The sequence below is a fragment of the Salvelinus fontinalis genome, chromosome 3 (assembly GCF_029448725.1).
Source record: "Salvelinus fontinalis isolate EN_2023a chromosome 3, ASM2944872v1, whole genome shotgun sequence".
Lineage (NCBI taxonomy): Eukaryota > Metazoa > Chordata > Actinopteri > Salmoniformes > Salmonidae > Salvelinus > Salvelinus fontinalis.
In genome coordinates, this window is record NC_074667.1 from 41,788,509 (window position 1) to 41,803,059 (window position 14,551).

At 47.3% G+C, this 14,551-nt stretch overlaps 1 protein-coding gene across 4 annotated transcripts in view; it reads right to left on the bottom strand.

The window, feature by feature from the left end:
* Positions 1 to 14,551, bottom strand: part of celsr2 (cadherin, EGF LAG seven-pass G-type receptor 2) — a 77,067-nt gene that overhangs the window by 6,797 nt on the left and 55,719 nt on the right. For all 4 annotated transcript variants that reach the window (XM_055915817.1, XM_055915814.1, XM_055915809.1 and 1 more), the window contains exons 9-24: positions 12,349 to 12,515; positions 10,547 to 10,726; positions 8,843 to 8,956; positions 8,564 to 8,738; positions 8,288 to 8,429; positions 8,032 to 8,152; positions 7,686 to 7,869; positions 7,287 to 7,388; positions 7,060 to 7,154; positions 4,036 to 4,245; positions 3,416 to 3,599; positions 2,743 to 3,067; positions 1,613 to 1,780; positions 1,286 to 1,409; positions 891 to 1,091; positions 452 to 626 (exon numbers count right to left, since the gene is read on the bottom strand). In XM_055915817.1, the coding sequence (XP_055771792.1) occupies positions 452 to 626; positions 891 to 1,091; positions 1,286 to 1,409; positions 1,613 to 1,780; positions 2,743 to 3,067; positions 3,416 to 3,599; positions 4,036 to 4,245; positions 7,060 to 7,154; positions 7,287 to 7,388; positions 7,686 to 7,869; positions 8,032 to 8,152; positions 8,288 to 8,429; positions 8,564 to 8,738; positions 8,843 to 8,956; positions 10,547 to 10,726; positions 12,349 to 12,515 (2,667 nt within the window). The remainder of the gene's footprint in view (positions 1 to 451; positions 627 to 890; positions 1,092 to 1,285; positions 1,410 to 1,612; positions 1,781 to 2,742; positions 3,068 to 3,415; positions 3,600 to 4,035; positions 4,246 to 7,059; positions 7,155 to 7,286; positions 7,389 to 7,685; positions 7,870 to 8,031; positions 8,153 to 8,287; positions 8,430 to 8,563; positions 8,739 to 8,842; positions 8,957 to 10,546; positions 10,727 to 12,348; positions 12,516 to 14,551) is intronic.

Below are 14,551 nucleotides of genomic sequence, written 5' to 3' on the forward strand. Positions count from 1 at the left end.
GCGCCTGTTCGCGTGTGTGGACCAGTTTAAGTCCTTAGTGATTTGTACACCCAGGAACTTGAAGCTCTCGACCCGCTCTGCTGCAGCCCCGTCGATGGGGACGTACTCGCCCTCGTTTCCTGTAGTCCACAATCAGCTCCTTGGTCTCACTGACGTTGAAGGAGAGATTGTTGTCCTGGCACCACAGTGTCGTCACTGACCTCCTCCCTGTAGGCTGTCTAATCGTCGCAGGTAATCAGGCCTACCCACTGTCATGTCGTCAGAAAACTTGATAATGGTATTGGAGTCGTGTGTGGCCACGCAGTCGTGGGTGAACCGGGAGTACAGGAGGGGACTAAGCACGCAACCCTGTGTGGCCCCCCATGTTGAGAGTCAGCGTAGCGGAGGTGATGTTGCCTACCCTCACCACCTGGGGTCGGTCCATCAGTGTGTGTGTGTGTATTGTTCAGACCTGTGATGAAGGCGGGCACGCCCCAGCCAATCATGTAGTAGAATCGCATGGGTCCGTAGTTGATGTCTCGTATTTCGCTCAGCATGCGGTAGACGTGCAGGCCCTCCAGGAAGAGCCAGGAGAAGGTGCACAGGTAGAAAAAATGCAGCAGGATGGCGATGATTGTGCACATAAACTACAGACACGGGGGGAGAGACAGAGAGAGAGAGCGAGAGTGAAAGGAAGGGAACTTATTATACTTTATATTACAGGGCTCAAAGTGGGCAGAATGCTTTGATGATTTTTCCTTTGTTTTTAATCAGATCCATATCAGACACCTATTCCAAACAGAGGAGAGGGAAGGTAGGATATTGAAAGTGGTGTACTGAACCGAGATCGACTGGGGGTAAAATACAGTATTAAAAGGTAGACAGAAAATAACTTTGTTCCAGTAGTTTACCGGGTTGTCTGCCAGGTTAATGCCCAGGATGAAGATGAGTTCGGAGATGAAGAGGGCGGTGGCACCGTTGTTGATGATGCTGGTCTTGTTGCAGTGCATGGCCCGCAGGCAGAGGAGGAAGAGCGTGGTGAGGAAGAGGAAGCCCAGAGTCACGCTCACCGTGCTCCACGTCACCAGCTTCACCGGAAGGATCTCACCGTTCTGAGAAGGAAGAGAGAAAGAGGAGGGTGGAGGAAAAGTTTAGTTTAAGAAGAGCTTTGTTTGGTCACTATAGTGAACAAGACCACTATAGGGTGTGGTCTGAGGTGTATTGAGGTTGATAAAGTGAAGTCTAGACTCGTACAACATATGGTGTAGTTCTGTCTAGTGTTGTGTAGTGGTGTGGCCTTGCTCACCTCTCTCCTAGAGATGTCCATGAGAACAGCGAAGCTGGTCATGTGGTAACACTGGCAGCTGATGTGAGTGTTGTTCCTGAACACCACCTCACAGCCTTTGGCTGACCAGCCTCCGTTCCCCGCTCTGACAAACAAAAACAACAGTCAAACAATGCGATGACAGATTATTAGGTTTCAACCTAATCCTTTATATAACTTTTAAGTCTTTGTTTCCACAGCTCAAAGTTGAAATTGTGTGTGTGTGTGGTGTGTGGTGTGTGGTGTGTGGTGTGTGGTGTGTGTGTGTGTGTGTGTGTGTGTGTGTGTGTGTGTGTGTGTAAAACTCACAGTATGGAGTGGTTCCAGAAGACACAGATGGGTTTGGAGCGCTCCTCGGTGGTGACCATGCGGAACTGCACAGTGATGGGTTTGTCCAGCATGTGCTGCAGCAGCTCCTCGTTGTCATGAACCGTGATGCTGACCACCGGGGAGTTGATGACCGGACGCTTAGGCACTCTGGTGGAAATCACACAAAACCACTAATTCATTCTTCAACAGGAACCTTGTTGCTGCTCTTCCTCCTCCTCATTAATAATTTTCTCCAATTCTAAATTGGCCCCTAACCCCTACACCAGGGCTGCCCAACCCTCTTCCTGGAGATCTACCATCCTGTGGGTTCAGTCCAACCCTTTTCCTGGAGCTCTACCGTCCTGTGGGTTTTCAGTCCAACCCTCTTCCTGGAGATCTACTGTCCTGTGGGTTTTCAGTCCAACCCTCTTCCTGGAGATCTACCGTCCTGTGGGTTTTCAGTCCAACCCTAATTTAACACAACTGATTCTACTAATTAGCTGCTCAACAAGACCTTAACTAGCTGAATCAGATATGCTAAATTAGGATTGGACTGAAAACCTACAGGACATTAGATCTCCAGGAAGAAGGTTGGGCAGCCCTGCCCTGCACCCTCCATACTCCACTGGTGGCCGAAGGTATGGATCTGGACCCAAAAGGGGTCAATTACGTATCGCGAATACCGACTACTATATTCTTTATGAACTCGGTCAGGCTTCGACCACTGGGATCATATAAACACACAAGACATGGAACAATGTGTCGAATTGCAAGAAATTGGCTTAAAAACTGCAACATTTTCTCTCCGCTAACAAGAGGGCTGTGAACAGTTTGGGGTTGGCATGGATTGCGAGGTGGGGGTTTGTTACTACGACAATAAAATATCAATCTGGTCCTTTGTCACGTAGGCAATTTGTGTGACCAGACCTTATCAAATAGTACCTGCGTCCCCCTGCCTTAGACCTTTGTGTAGATATGAAAGGATCAGCAATATGGCAGAAATACCACCAGGGAAATGTAGACCCATGAACATTTTACTAGTATGTATCCAATTAAATCTATGTAAAGTATCTAGAGGTAGGAGGCAAGGGGTCAATATGGAATCAGGTCCCTGTCTCCCTCTGTCTCACCTGAGACTCCTCTTATCAGGGTCGTAGCTCGCAGGCAGCAACGAGGCCAGGCTGTGGAAGATGATCACGCTAGCGATTGCCTCCTGCTCAGGGTCGTCAGGACCTCGATGTCGCCTGTTTCTGTTGGACGTGTGATTTCTCACAGAGGATTCTGGGAAGGCGTCCAGGTGGCGGTGGCCCTTGGTCTCCATGGGCGGCTTGAAGACGGAGTCGGGGAGGGTGACGGCAGTCTCCTGGTCCTGAGGCCTCAGCCCTCTCAGAGACTGGTAGCGAGGTAGCTTGGCTCCGGCAAAGTTCATCTTCTGGAGGCGATCAATTGAGATGACTGTTGAGAACATCCAACACAGATAGGGTAGGTTAGACATCAGACAAACCACTAGAAAGAGATAGATGGCTAGATGTTCAGTTTGTGAATCCTACAACTTATGGAATAATATTTAACAAATATTCCAAGTGATAAAAAAAACTGTCTACATCGGGGCTCTCCAACCCTGTTCCTGGAGAGCTACCCTCCTGTAAGTTTTCGCTCCAAACCCAGCTGTAACTAACCTGATTCAGCTTATCAACCAGCTCTCCAGGAACAGGGTTGGAGAGCCCTGGTCTACATAAAATTGTGTATTTCTGTCCGACATAACATTTATACCTAGTGTAAAGCAAAGTAGACCACACTCACCTATGTGTGGTGTGACAATGGTGAAGGGGCTGAGGTAAGTCTTCCTCATGTTCTGTGCAAGGGTGTTGGCGTACTCTTCATACTGGTGCAGTAGGGCCGCCGTGCCCCCCTCCGTCTGCTGGATCAGCTCCCAGTGTGGCCGTGTGCCCGGGGACAGGATGGCACTGCCCACCTGCACCAGGTTCTGATGTTGGGAGGAGGGCAGAGGGTCAGAGAGACAGACTGGAATAGGGTGGTGGAGGCAAATGTGTTGTGTTCAGTTACCTGCAGAGTTTATCCGAGATGCATGCTGTATTGCGTCATGTGCAGAGGAGGCTGTTGGGAGGAGCTATATGAGGACGGGCTCATTGTAATGGCTGGAATGGAATTAATGGAATGGATTCAAATATTTGGTTTCCATATGTTTGATGTGGTTGAAAGCGTTCCATTTTTCCATTCCAGCAATTACAATGAGCATGTCCTCTTATAGCTCCTCCCACCAGCCTCCTCTGGTCATGTGGTGTTATGCTGTATTAACTGTGTTGCGCTGCCAGGTGTTGCCTTATGCGGCACTGCATGGTGGTGTGTTACACTCTGCAATATTGTGTTGTGCTGTGTAGTATTGTGTGTTGTTGTGTTACCTCAGTGAAGTGGACGTCCTGGGTGGCGGTCAGGCTGAAGCCCTGCTGGTGGCTCTCGTACTGCAGTAGACTCTGGGTGAGGCGGTAGGCCACCTTCACATCACTGCCGTAGTACTCCACCGTGTGCAGCGTGGCGTTGGCCAACATGGCTGCCGTCTGCTGGACCCGCCCAGAGTCCAGGAGAGACGCGTTACGGGAAAGCTTTTCCGACTGGACAAGGGAGAGAGAGAACAGTCTTACAGCACCATTTTATATTGTATTTAATAAGTTGTGTATATGCAGGGCTCCCTTGTAAAAGTGACCTTGGTCTCAATGGTAACTAAAATAAATGTAAAACAAAAAGACCTAACTCTGCTATATTACAGCAATAAAATCAGTTCATCATTCAACTTAATAGCATAAATCATTGAAGTGAATGGATTCATATAAATGTGAGCTGATGAGGGGTAAATGAGTCTAGCGCTAGTGGAGCTGATGAGGGGTAAATGAGTCTAGCTCTAGTGGAGCTGATGAGGGGTAAATGAGTCTCGCGCTAGTGGAGCTGATGAGGGGTAAATGAGTCTCGCGCTAGTGGAGCTGATGAGGGGTAAATGAGTCTAGCGCTAGTGGAGCTGATGAGGGGTAAATGAGTCTAGCTCTAGTGGAGCTGATGAGGGGTAAATGAGTCTAGCTCTAGTGGAGCTGTATGAGGGGTAAATGAGTCTAGCGCTAGTGGAGCTGTATGAGGGGTAAATGAGTCTAGCTCTAGTGGAGCTGATGAGGGGTAAATGAGTCTAGCTCTAGTGGAGCTGATGAGGGGTAAATTAGTCTAGCTCTAGTGGAGCTGTATGAGGGGTAAATTAGTCTAGCTCTAGTGGAGCTGATGAGGGGTAAATGAGTCTAGCTCTAGTGGAGCTGATGAGGGGTAAATGAGTCTCGCTCTAGTGGAGCTGATGAGGGGTAAATGAATCTCGCGCTAGTGGAGCTGATGAGGGGTAAATGAGTCTCGCGCTAGTGGAGCTGATGAGGGGTAAATGAGTCTAGTGCTAGTGGAGCTGATGAGGGGTAAATGAGTCTAGCTCTAGTGGAGCTGATGAGGGTTAAATGAGTCTAGCGCTAGTGGAGCTGTATGAGGGGTAAATGAGTCTAGCGCTAGTGGAGCTGTATGAGGGGTAAATGAGTCTAGCGCTAGTGGAGCTGATGAGGGGTAAATGAGTCTAGCTCTAGTGGAGCTGATGAGGGGTAAATGAGTCTAGCTCTAGTGGAGTTGATGAGGGGTAAATGAGTCTAGCTCTAGTGGAGCTGATGAGGGGTAAATGAGTCTAGCTCTAGTGGAGCTGATGAGGGGTAAATGAGTCTAGCTCTAGTGGAGCTGATGAGGGGTAAATGAGTCTAGCTCTAGTGGAGCTGTATGAGGGGTAAATGAGTCTAGCTCTAGTGGAGCTGATGAGGGGTAAATGAGTCTAGCTCTAGTGGAGCTGATGAGGGGTAAATGAGTCTAGCTCTAGTGGAGCTGATGAGGGGTAAATGAGTCTAGCTCTAGTGGAGCTGTATGAGGGGTAAATGAGTCTAGCTCTAGTGGAGCTGTATGAGGGGTAAATGAGTCTAGCTCTAGTGGAGCCGATGAGGGGTAAATGAGTCTAGCTCTAGTGGAGCCGATGAGGGGTAAATGAGTCTAGCTCTAGTGGAGCCGATGAGGGGTAAATGAGTCTAGCTCTAGTGGAGCCGATGAGGGGTAAATGAGTCTAGCTCTAGTGGAGCTGATGAGGGGTAAATGAGTCTAGCTCTAGTGGAGCTGATGAGGGGTAAATGAGTCTAGCTCTAGTGGAGCTGTATGAGGGGTAAATGAGTCTAGCTCTAGTGGAGCTGATGAGGGGTAAATGAGTCTAGCTCTAGTGGAGCTGATGAGGGGTAAATGAGTCTAGCACTAGTGGAGCTGTATGAGGGGTAAATAAGTCTAGCTCTAGTGGAGCTGTATGAGGGGTAAATGAGTCTAGCTCTAGTGGAGCTGATGAGGGGTAAATGAGTCTAGCTCTAGTGGAGCTGATGAGGGGTAAATGAGTCTAGCTCTAGTGGAGCTGATGAGGGGTAAATGAGTCTAGCTCTAGTGGAGCTGTATGAGGGGTAAATGAGTCTAGCTCTAGTGGAGCTGATGAGGGGTAAATGAGTCTAGCTCTAGTGGAGCTGATGAGGGGTAAATGAGTCTAGCTCTAGTGGAGCTGTATGAGGGGTAAATGAGTCTAGCTCTAGTGGAGCTGTATGAGGGGTAAATGAGTCTAGCGCTAGTGGAGCTGTATGAGGGGTAAATGATTCTAGCTCTAGTGGAGCTGATGAGGGGTAAATGAGTCTAGCTCTAGTGGAGCTGATGAGGGGTAAATGAGTCTAGCTCTAGTGAAGCTGATAAGGGGTAAATGAGTCTAGCTCTAGTGGAGCTGTATGAGGGGTAAATGAGTCTAGCGCTAGTGAAGCTGTATGAGGGTTAAATGAGTCTAGCTCTAGTGGAGCTGATGAGGGGTAAATGAGTCTAGCTCTAGTGGAGCTGATGAGGGGTAAATGAGTCTAGCTCTAGTGGAGCTGTATGAGGGGTAAATGAGTCTAGCGCTAGTGGAGCTGTAAGAGGGGTAAATGAGTCTAGCTCTAGTGGAGCTGTATGAGGGGTAAATGAGTCTAGCTCTCGTGGAGCTGATGAGGGGTAAATGAGTCTAGCTCTAGTGGAGCTGATGAGGGGTAAATGAGTCTAGCTCTAGTGGAGCTGATGAGGGGTAAATGAGTCTAGCTCTAGTGGAGCTGTATGAGGGGTAAATGAGTCTAGCTCTAGTGGAGCTGATGAGGGGTAAATGAGTCTAGCGCTAGTGGAGCTGTAAGAGGGGTAAATGAGTCTAGCTCTAGTGGAGCTGTATGAGGGGTAAATGAGTCTAGCTCTCGTGGAGCTGATGAGGGGTAAATGAGTCTAGCTCTAGTGGAGCTGATGAGGGGTAAATGAGTCTAGCTCTAGTGGAGCTGATGAGGGGTAAATGAGTCTAGCTCTACTGGAGCTGTACACACCAGGGTCTTGAGTTTGGTGAAGGTGACAGAGGTACAGTTGAAGAGGTTGGGGGGCAGCCATCCCTTGTGTTCGTCACAGTGGCGAATAGCTGTGCCTGAGAGAGAAAGGGGAAATCTTCATAAAAGGAGAGGAACATGCTGGAAGGACCCGAGGCAAGTTTAAGTGCATAGTATAGTATATTCCATTATAGTATGGTAATTAGCTAAACTGCTGAGATTCATCGTACCGATAGATCCCTTGGGACAGGGGACTGCTGCAGGGAGACCAAACTTAGTCCTGGGCCACCAGATCCCTGCCTCTATTGCCTGGGGACAACTGTCATAGATCACTGAGAGGGAAAGAGAGGGAGAGAAAGCGAGAGAGAGGAAAAGGGAGAGGGAGGGAGACAGAGGAGGGAGGGAGAAAGAGGAGGGAGAGCAGGAAAGCTGATAAAATGTATTGTCCAGGTGTAACTGTACACATGACATAGAATTTGCTTGGCACAAAAACACGTTAAAAGGCCATGTAATCACATTCATTTACTAAATCAGTGAACTAAATGAATCAGACTGGACTACAGACACATTTCTGAAGCATGTGACATTTGGTATTTCTTTACTGTCATGTGACGTATGTTAATGCTGACCTTCGCAGCCGTTGGGCGACACCTCAGCGAAGGGGTTGTCACAGTGGTCACACTGGCGCCCGATGACCCCTGGCTTACACTGGCACTGCCCGCTCTCCCTCTCACACGCCCGTGAGAAGGAGCCCACTGGGTAACACTCACATAGCAGACACACCTCGCTGCCCTCTGGACGGTAGTGGTTATCCTGAGAGCAGGGAGAGAGGGGTAGAGAGAGAGATAGAGGGGGAGGGAGAAGAAAAGGAAGGGAGGAAGTAAAAAATAATACCAGCCCACAGTGCAGTTTCACCCATCACCCCTGTCCACTTAAAACATCCTGCCATTGAGACTCAGTAGTCAGCTGGCTCACCTTGCAGCGGCACTCCCCGCTTGTCTTGTTGCAGTCGGCATCGAAGCCCTTATCTGTCTGACAATCACAGGGACCACAGGTCTTATGTCCCCACCAACCCCTGGGACACGGCAGGTCAGTCCTGAGGAGGGCCACACATAGTCAGAAACACAACAGATACACAGATATATTCTTATAGTGTTCTTTATAGTGATATGGACCCAAACAACATAGTGATATGATCTGTGTATAGCAAAGATTAAGATGTTTTACTAACTTCTTCTCGCAATACTGGCCAAAGTAGTTGCTGGGACAGTCACAGGTGTAGCCGTGGGAGGAGCTAACCTTCCTGGTGCAAGCTGATTGGTGCTCACAGGGGTTTAGCGCACATACGTCTGTGCAGTTATCGCCATAGTAACCTGGCAGGTAAACAACACAATAGGAATTCATAAGTTATGTCTGGGCGGGATCAACGTAAGACTATATGGTCGTATAATAATTTGTAAAATCTAATGATGATGAAGATAACACTGATGATGGTTGGCAGACTGACCGGTGAGGCAGGTGCAGGAGTGGCTGTCCCAGTCATCACTGCAGTAGCTGTTGGAGGGGCAGGTGTTAGAGACACAGGGGTCTGGTACGCTGCAGCCCTGCTCCATGTTCACCCTCCTGGCCTGAGACATGCTGAGAGACACCGAGCTGGAAGAGGTCTCCCCCACACGCAGACCCTGAGGAACACACACATCAGGTAGAACGCACTCAGACACATGGACAGACAACACAGTACGTGTGTGTCGTCTGTGTGTGCGTGTGTGACAAGAGGTTAACGAACCTGCACACAGCCGCGGAAGCCATGCTGTATTTTCCCATCAGCCCCAGTGATGCCCCCGACACTCAGAGTCTTGACCTTCGCCCCCTTCAGTTTAGTATCCACTTCCATGCTGGCCTGGATTGGTAGATCAGATCACAAACAGATAGTTTTTCTCAATTTTTTTACTATTGTCTACATTGTAGAATAATAGTGAAGACATCAAAACTATGAAATAACACATATGGAATCATGTAGTAACCAAAAAAGTGTTAAACAAATAAAAACATTTTATATTTGAGATTCTTCAAAGTAGACACCCTTTGCTTTGATGACAGCTTTGCACACTCTTGGCATTCTCTCAACCAGCTTCATGAGGTAGTCACCTGGAATGCATTTCAATTAACAGGCGTGCCTTGCTAAAAGTTAATTTGTGGAATTTCTTTCCTTCTTAATGTGTTTGAGCCAATCAGTTGTGTTGTGACAAGGTAAGGGTGGTATACAGAAGATAGCCCTATTTTGGAAAAGACCAAGTCCATATTATGGCAAGAACAGCAAAGAGAAACGACAGTCCATCATTACTTTAAGACATGAAGGTCAGTCAATCTGGAAAATGTCATGAATTTTGAAAGTTTCTACCAGTGCAGTCACAAAAACCATCAAGCGCTATGATGAAACTGGCTCTCATGAGGACCGCCACAGAAAAGGAAGACCCAGATTTACCTCTGCTGCAGAGGATAAGTTCATTAGAGTTACCAGCCTCAGAAATCAGCAATTAACTACACCTCAGATTGCAGCCCCAAATGAATGAGTTCAAGTAACAGACATCTCAACATCAACTGTTCAGAGGAGACTGCGTGAATCAGGCCTGCATGGTCAAATTGCTGCAAAGAAACCACTACTAAAGGACACCAATATGAGGAAGAGACTTGCTTGGGCCAAGAAACACAAGCAATGGACATTAGATCAGTGGAAATCTGTCCTTTGGTCTAATGAGTCCAAATTTGAGATTTTTGGTTCCAACTGCCGTGTCTTTGTGAGACGTAGAGTAGGTGAACGGATAATCTCTGCATGTGTGGTTCCCACCGTGAAGCATGGAGGAGGTGGTGTAATGGTGTGGGGGTGCTTTGCTGGTGACACTGTCAACAATTTATTTAGAATTCAAGGCACACTTAACCAGCACGGCTAGCACAGCATTCTGCAGCGATACGCCATCCCATCTGGTTTGCACTTAGTGGGACTATCATTTTTTTTTCAACAGGACAATGACCCAAAACACACATCCATGCTGTGTAAGTCCTATTTGACCAAGAAGGAGAGTGGTGAGTGCTGCATCAGATGACCTGGCCTCCACAATCACCCAACCACAACCAAATTGAGATGGTTTGGGATGAATTGAACCAGAGAGTGAAGGAAAAGCAGCCAACAAGTGCTCAGAGTATGTGTGAACAAGACTATTGGAATAGCATTCCTCATGAAGCTAGTTGAGAGAATGTCAAGTGTACAAAGCTGTCAACAAGGCAAAGGGTGGCTACTTTGAAGAATCTAAAATCTAAAATATATTTTTGGGTTACTACATGATTCAATGTGTTATTTCATCGTTTTGATGTCTTCACTATTATTCTACAATGAAGAAAATAATAAAAAATAAAGCACAACCCTTGAATGAGTAGGTGTGTCCAAACTTTTGACTGGTACTGTACCTATTTAAATGTAACAGTGTCTCACCGTGTAGAGGCCATGGTCAAAGGAGAGCACGGCCTTGTGGCGGGGCTCGCCGCCCGGGATATCTTTCAGCTCCATCTGCACATGGTGCCAGTCTCCGTCATTCACTGTCACCTCCTCTACCTGGGACAGGGTGGAGTCCTCGCCCCTCTGCAGGCCCATTACCACACTGCCACCGCGCAGCTAGGGGAGGGAGAGAGAGAGGGGGTCGGGAGAGGATAGGATAGAGAGATATATGGGAGAGGATGGAATGGAATGAGAGAGGTGGGGCAAAGGATGGGAGAGAGGGGGACGTGAAGAGAGGTGAGGGAGGGCAGGAGAGAGAGAAAGACCTTTAGCATGCAAACATCACATGCTCACAGACAGAGAGCTTTTCTTCTCATCATCCATATCAGATCATCCATGGTAATACAGTAGCTAAGAATATAGCCCTGTTTTTTTTATTTTAAATGTACCAACTTTAAAATAGTTGCTGGACTGTTATACAACTTCAAAAAAAAGCACCTGTCTAGACAAACAACAGCTGCTTTCTGAAAGGCCTGGGTATGGCAGCTCTCAGATCTCGGGATGAGGCGTTTGTTAGTTGGCAGGCTTCATCTCATCAAATATTTAAAGTCATGCTGCTGCCCAGACAGCCAACAGGTGGAGCTTTACATCAACTAACCCACAGTCACTCTGTGTGAGCTGTTGGAATCATGCTGGAGTTACATGCTACAATGCACTAATCTATTCCAACACCATACTGAGGGGGAAAACACATGCATAATCTGATACAAAATGAGTGAAAGGAATTCCTATCAAAACTATTGGCTATGTTTGGCTATGTCTTTGCTTCAGATTGGATGAAATCCTGTATAATATGTATTATACTGTACGTAATGACATATGAAATGGCCTACAGTAAACACCTTTGCACCTGTGAGGTGTATTTGTAGTGCTGTTCTGTATTGTTGGGTAATGCTATTGAAGGTGTGTGCATATGCCAGATTGAGGAGGGCTGTACAGTATATTGGGATATGGCAGACCAGGCCTCTGCTGGCGTAAGACACTATAGGGTAGTAATAATAAAAATAATAATAAATAGAAAATACATTTATATAGTGCTTTTCAAAGGACTTAAATGATGCTTTACAGTTGTAGAAATGAAAAACAAGAAACACAAATCTAAACAAAACAATGCCAGGCAAAACAGAAAGAAGACAAACAAAGTTGAGAGTAGGGCTTAAGGAAGGTGTGATGTGTGGTTGGGGTTGTGAGGAGGGTGTGTGGGTATGACTGTGTATGGCGAGACTATTAGATGTGTTTTCTCTGTACCTGTAGGGTGAGGTTGTGTGGGGTGAGAGTGTGTTTTCTCTGTACCTGTAGGGTGAGGTTGTGTGGGGTGAGTGTGTTTTCTCTGTACCTGTAGGGTGAGGTTGTGTGGGGTGAGAGTGTGTTTTCTCTGTACCTGTAGAGTGAGGTTGTGTGGGGTGAGAGTGTGTTTTCTCTGTACCTGTAGAGTGAGGTTGTGTGGGGTGAGAGTGTGTTTTTTCTGTACCTGTAGGGTGAGGTTGTGTGGGGTGAGAGTGTGTTTTCTCTGTACCTGTAGGGTGAGGTTGTGTGGGGTGAGAGTGTGTTTTCTCTGTACCTGTAGGGTGAGGTTGTGTGGGGTGAGAGTGTGTTTTCTCTGTACCTGTAGGGTGAGGTTGTGTGGGGTGAGAGTGTGTTTTCTCTGTACCTGTAGGGTGAGGTTGTGTGGGGTGAGAGTGTTTTCTCTGTACCTGTAGGGTGAGGTTGTGTGGGGTGAGAGTGTGTTTTCTCTGTACCTGTAGGGTGAGGTTGTGGTGCTGTCCGGCGGTGAGGTGCAGCAGGGTGGCACTAGGCTGGCGCGTGCGAAACATAAGCTCCACGTGCCACGGCACAGTGACCACCGCCACCAGGTTAGTCCACTGCAAAAGGCTGTTACCCAGGAAACGCTGCGGGTTGGCCATCACTGCAACACAGGGAGGCAGATAGAGAGAGGGGGGTGAGGGAAGCAGATAGAGAGAGGGGGGTGAGGGAGGCAGAGGGGGGGTGAGGGCGGCAGATAGAGAGGGAGAGAGGAAAGTGAGGAGAGAGAGAGGGAAGGGGGAGAACAAGAGAGAATGAGATGAATTGAGAGAGAGCGAGAGCGAGAATGAGGAAATGGCTGCTATTCAAAAGTAGGTGACATGTGACAGTGAGTCATTACCACTCTCACAGTAATATGTTCTGTGATCAAGTCTGAACAACCCAGCTCCAGTTACTGGTAGGGAGAGTATACACAATCTATGATTACCACAGAAAACAAAGATGAGGGGTACAAAGCCAGCAGTGCTACACGTTACACCTAACCTTACGAAAAAACTAATTAAGACGTCAATGGAATGAAAACCTTGGCACTCGCTGTATGGGAATAAAATAGTATGTGTGGCAATTTGAAACTCGATACCCCTGAATAAATACTGTTCATATACAGAGCTAAATACCAGAGAAGATTCAACATGCCCCCTACCCCTATTCACTAGTACTTGTGATGAGTGTTGGCTAGACAACGCTCAGGGGTGGGGTGTGTGTTCAGTTGTATGTGTCTGTGTATTTGACATGCAGTCTGTGCATTCTGAAGACAGCCATTCTGGCAGACAGGCACTAGTGTCACTTTTAGCTGGGTGTTAGACATGTTTTTTCTCTCTCATTACACAGTGGCAGAGATGCAAAACACGGCCGTCCATAATTAATGACACAAATCAAGCCTGTCATTGGCACTAGAAAGAGCGAGTGAGGGAGAGAGGGAGGGAGAAAGAGAGAAACAGAGGACCCAGGGGATAGTGGTTGTGGTGCAGTCTGGCACAGGTCTAAAGCTACAAAAAGATTGTAAACAGAATCTCATGAAAAGAGGTTTGATACACTGAGTGTACAAAACATTAACAACACCTTCCTAATATTGAGTTGCACCCCCACTTTTGCCCTCAGAACAGCCTCAATTTGACGGGGCATGGACTCTACAAGGTGTCGAAAGCGTTCCACAGGGATGCCGGCACATGGTGACTCCAATGCTTTCCACTGTTGTCAGCGTTTCAGTTCTTGACACAAACCGGTGCCCCTGGCACCTACTACCATACCCCGTTCAAAGGCACTTAAATCTTTTGTCTTGCCATTTCACCCTCTGAATGGCACACATACACAATCCAGGTCTCAAATGTCTCAAGGCTTAAAACAATCCTTGTTAAACCTGTCTCCACCCCCTTCATCTACACTGACTGAAGTGGATTTAACAGTTGACATCAATAAGGAATCATAGTTTACAGTTGGATTCTCCTGGTCAGTCTACGTCATGGTAAGAGCAGGTGTTTATAATGTTTTGTACACTCAGTTTCTACTATTTGCAGTGTGTTTGGTCTAAACAGGGTCCATATAAAAAGGTAGGCATGCTCATGGGATTGACAATGAAAGTATTTGTTTTCCCCATACCCTTGTCCACCCAGAGTCAGTGGTGAACATCAGAAAGGAAGTGAGATGCTGGGGATTTTCTCCATGGTTACTAGCTGCTCTGACCTCTCTAACCCCTAATGGCCAATCCTATGACATACTGGAAGTTTAACAGCAATATTTTGATAGTGACCTTTGTAGTGGCGTGGCATAGTTAATGTTCTTGGTAGAACATGAATGTTCATGCCTTCGACACCCACTATCTAGATTAAAGATCAGCAGCACGGTACTAGACTACATTCTGTTTCCTTTTTCCCTTCCGCTCTCCCTCTCTTCTTGAAATGAAGGAGTCACATGGGTTCATCTGCTTCAGTGAGAGAGGGAGAGGAACCCTTTCCCCATCCCCCGTTCATTATCCATCCTCTCAGTCTCCCCTTAACTATGAGAAAGAAGTGGTCCTTTATCACTGGATTTTACTTTACTAAAACAGGGATGCTTTTGTGTAATTCACCATTTATTGAGTAGTATCCCTTTTTTTCTTCTCTCTCGTGATCTCCCTCTTATGGGGCCTTTTTCCCTCTC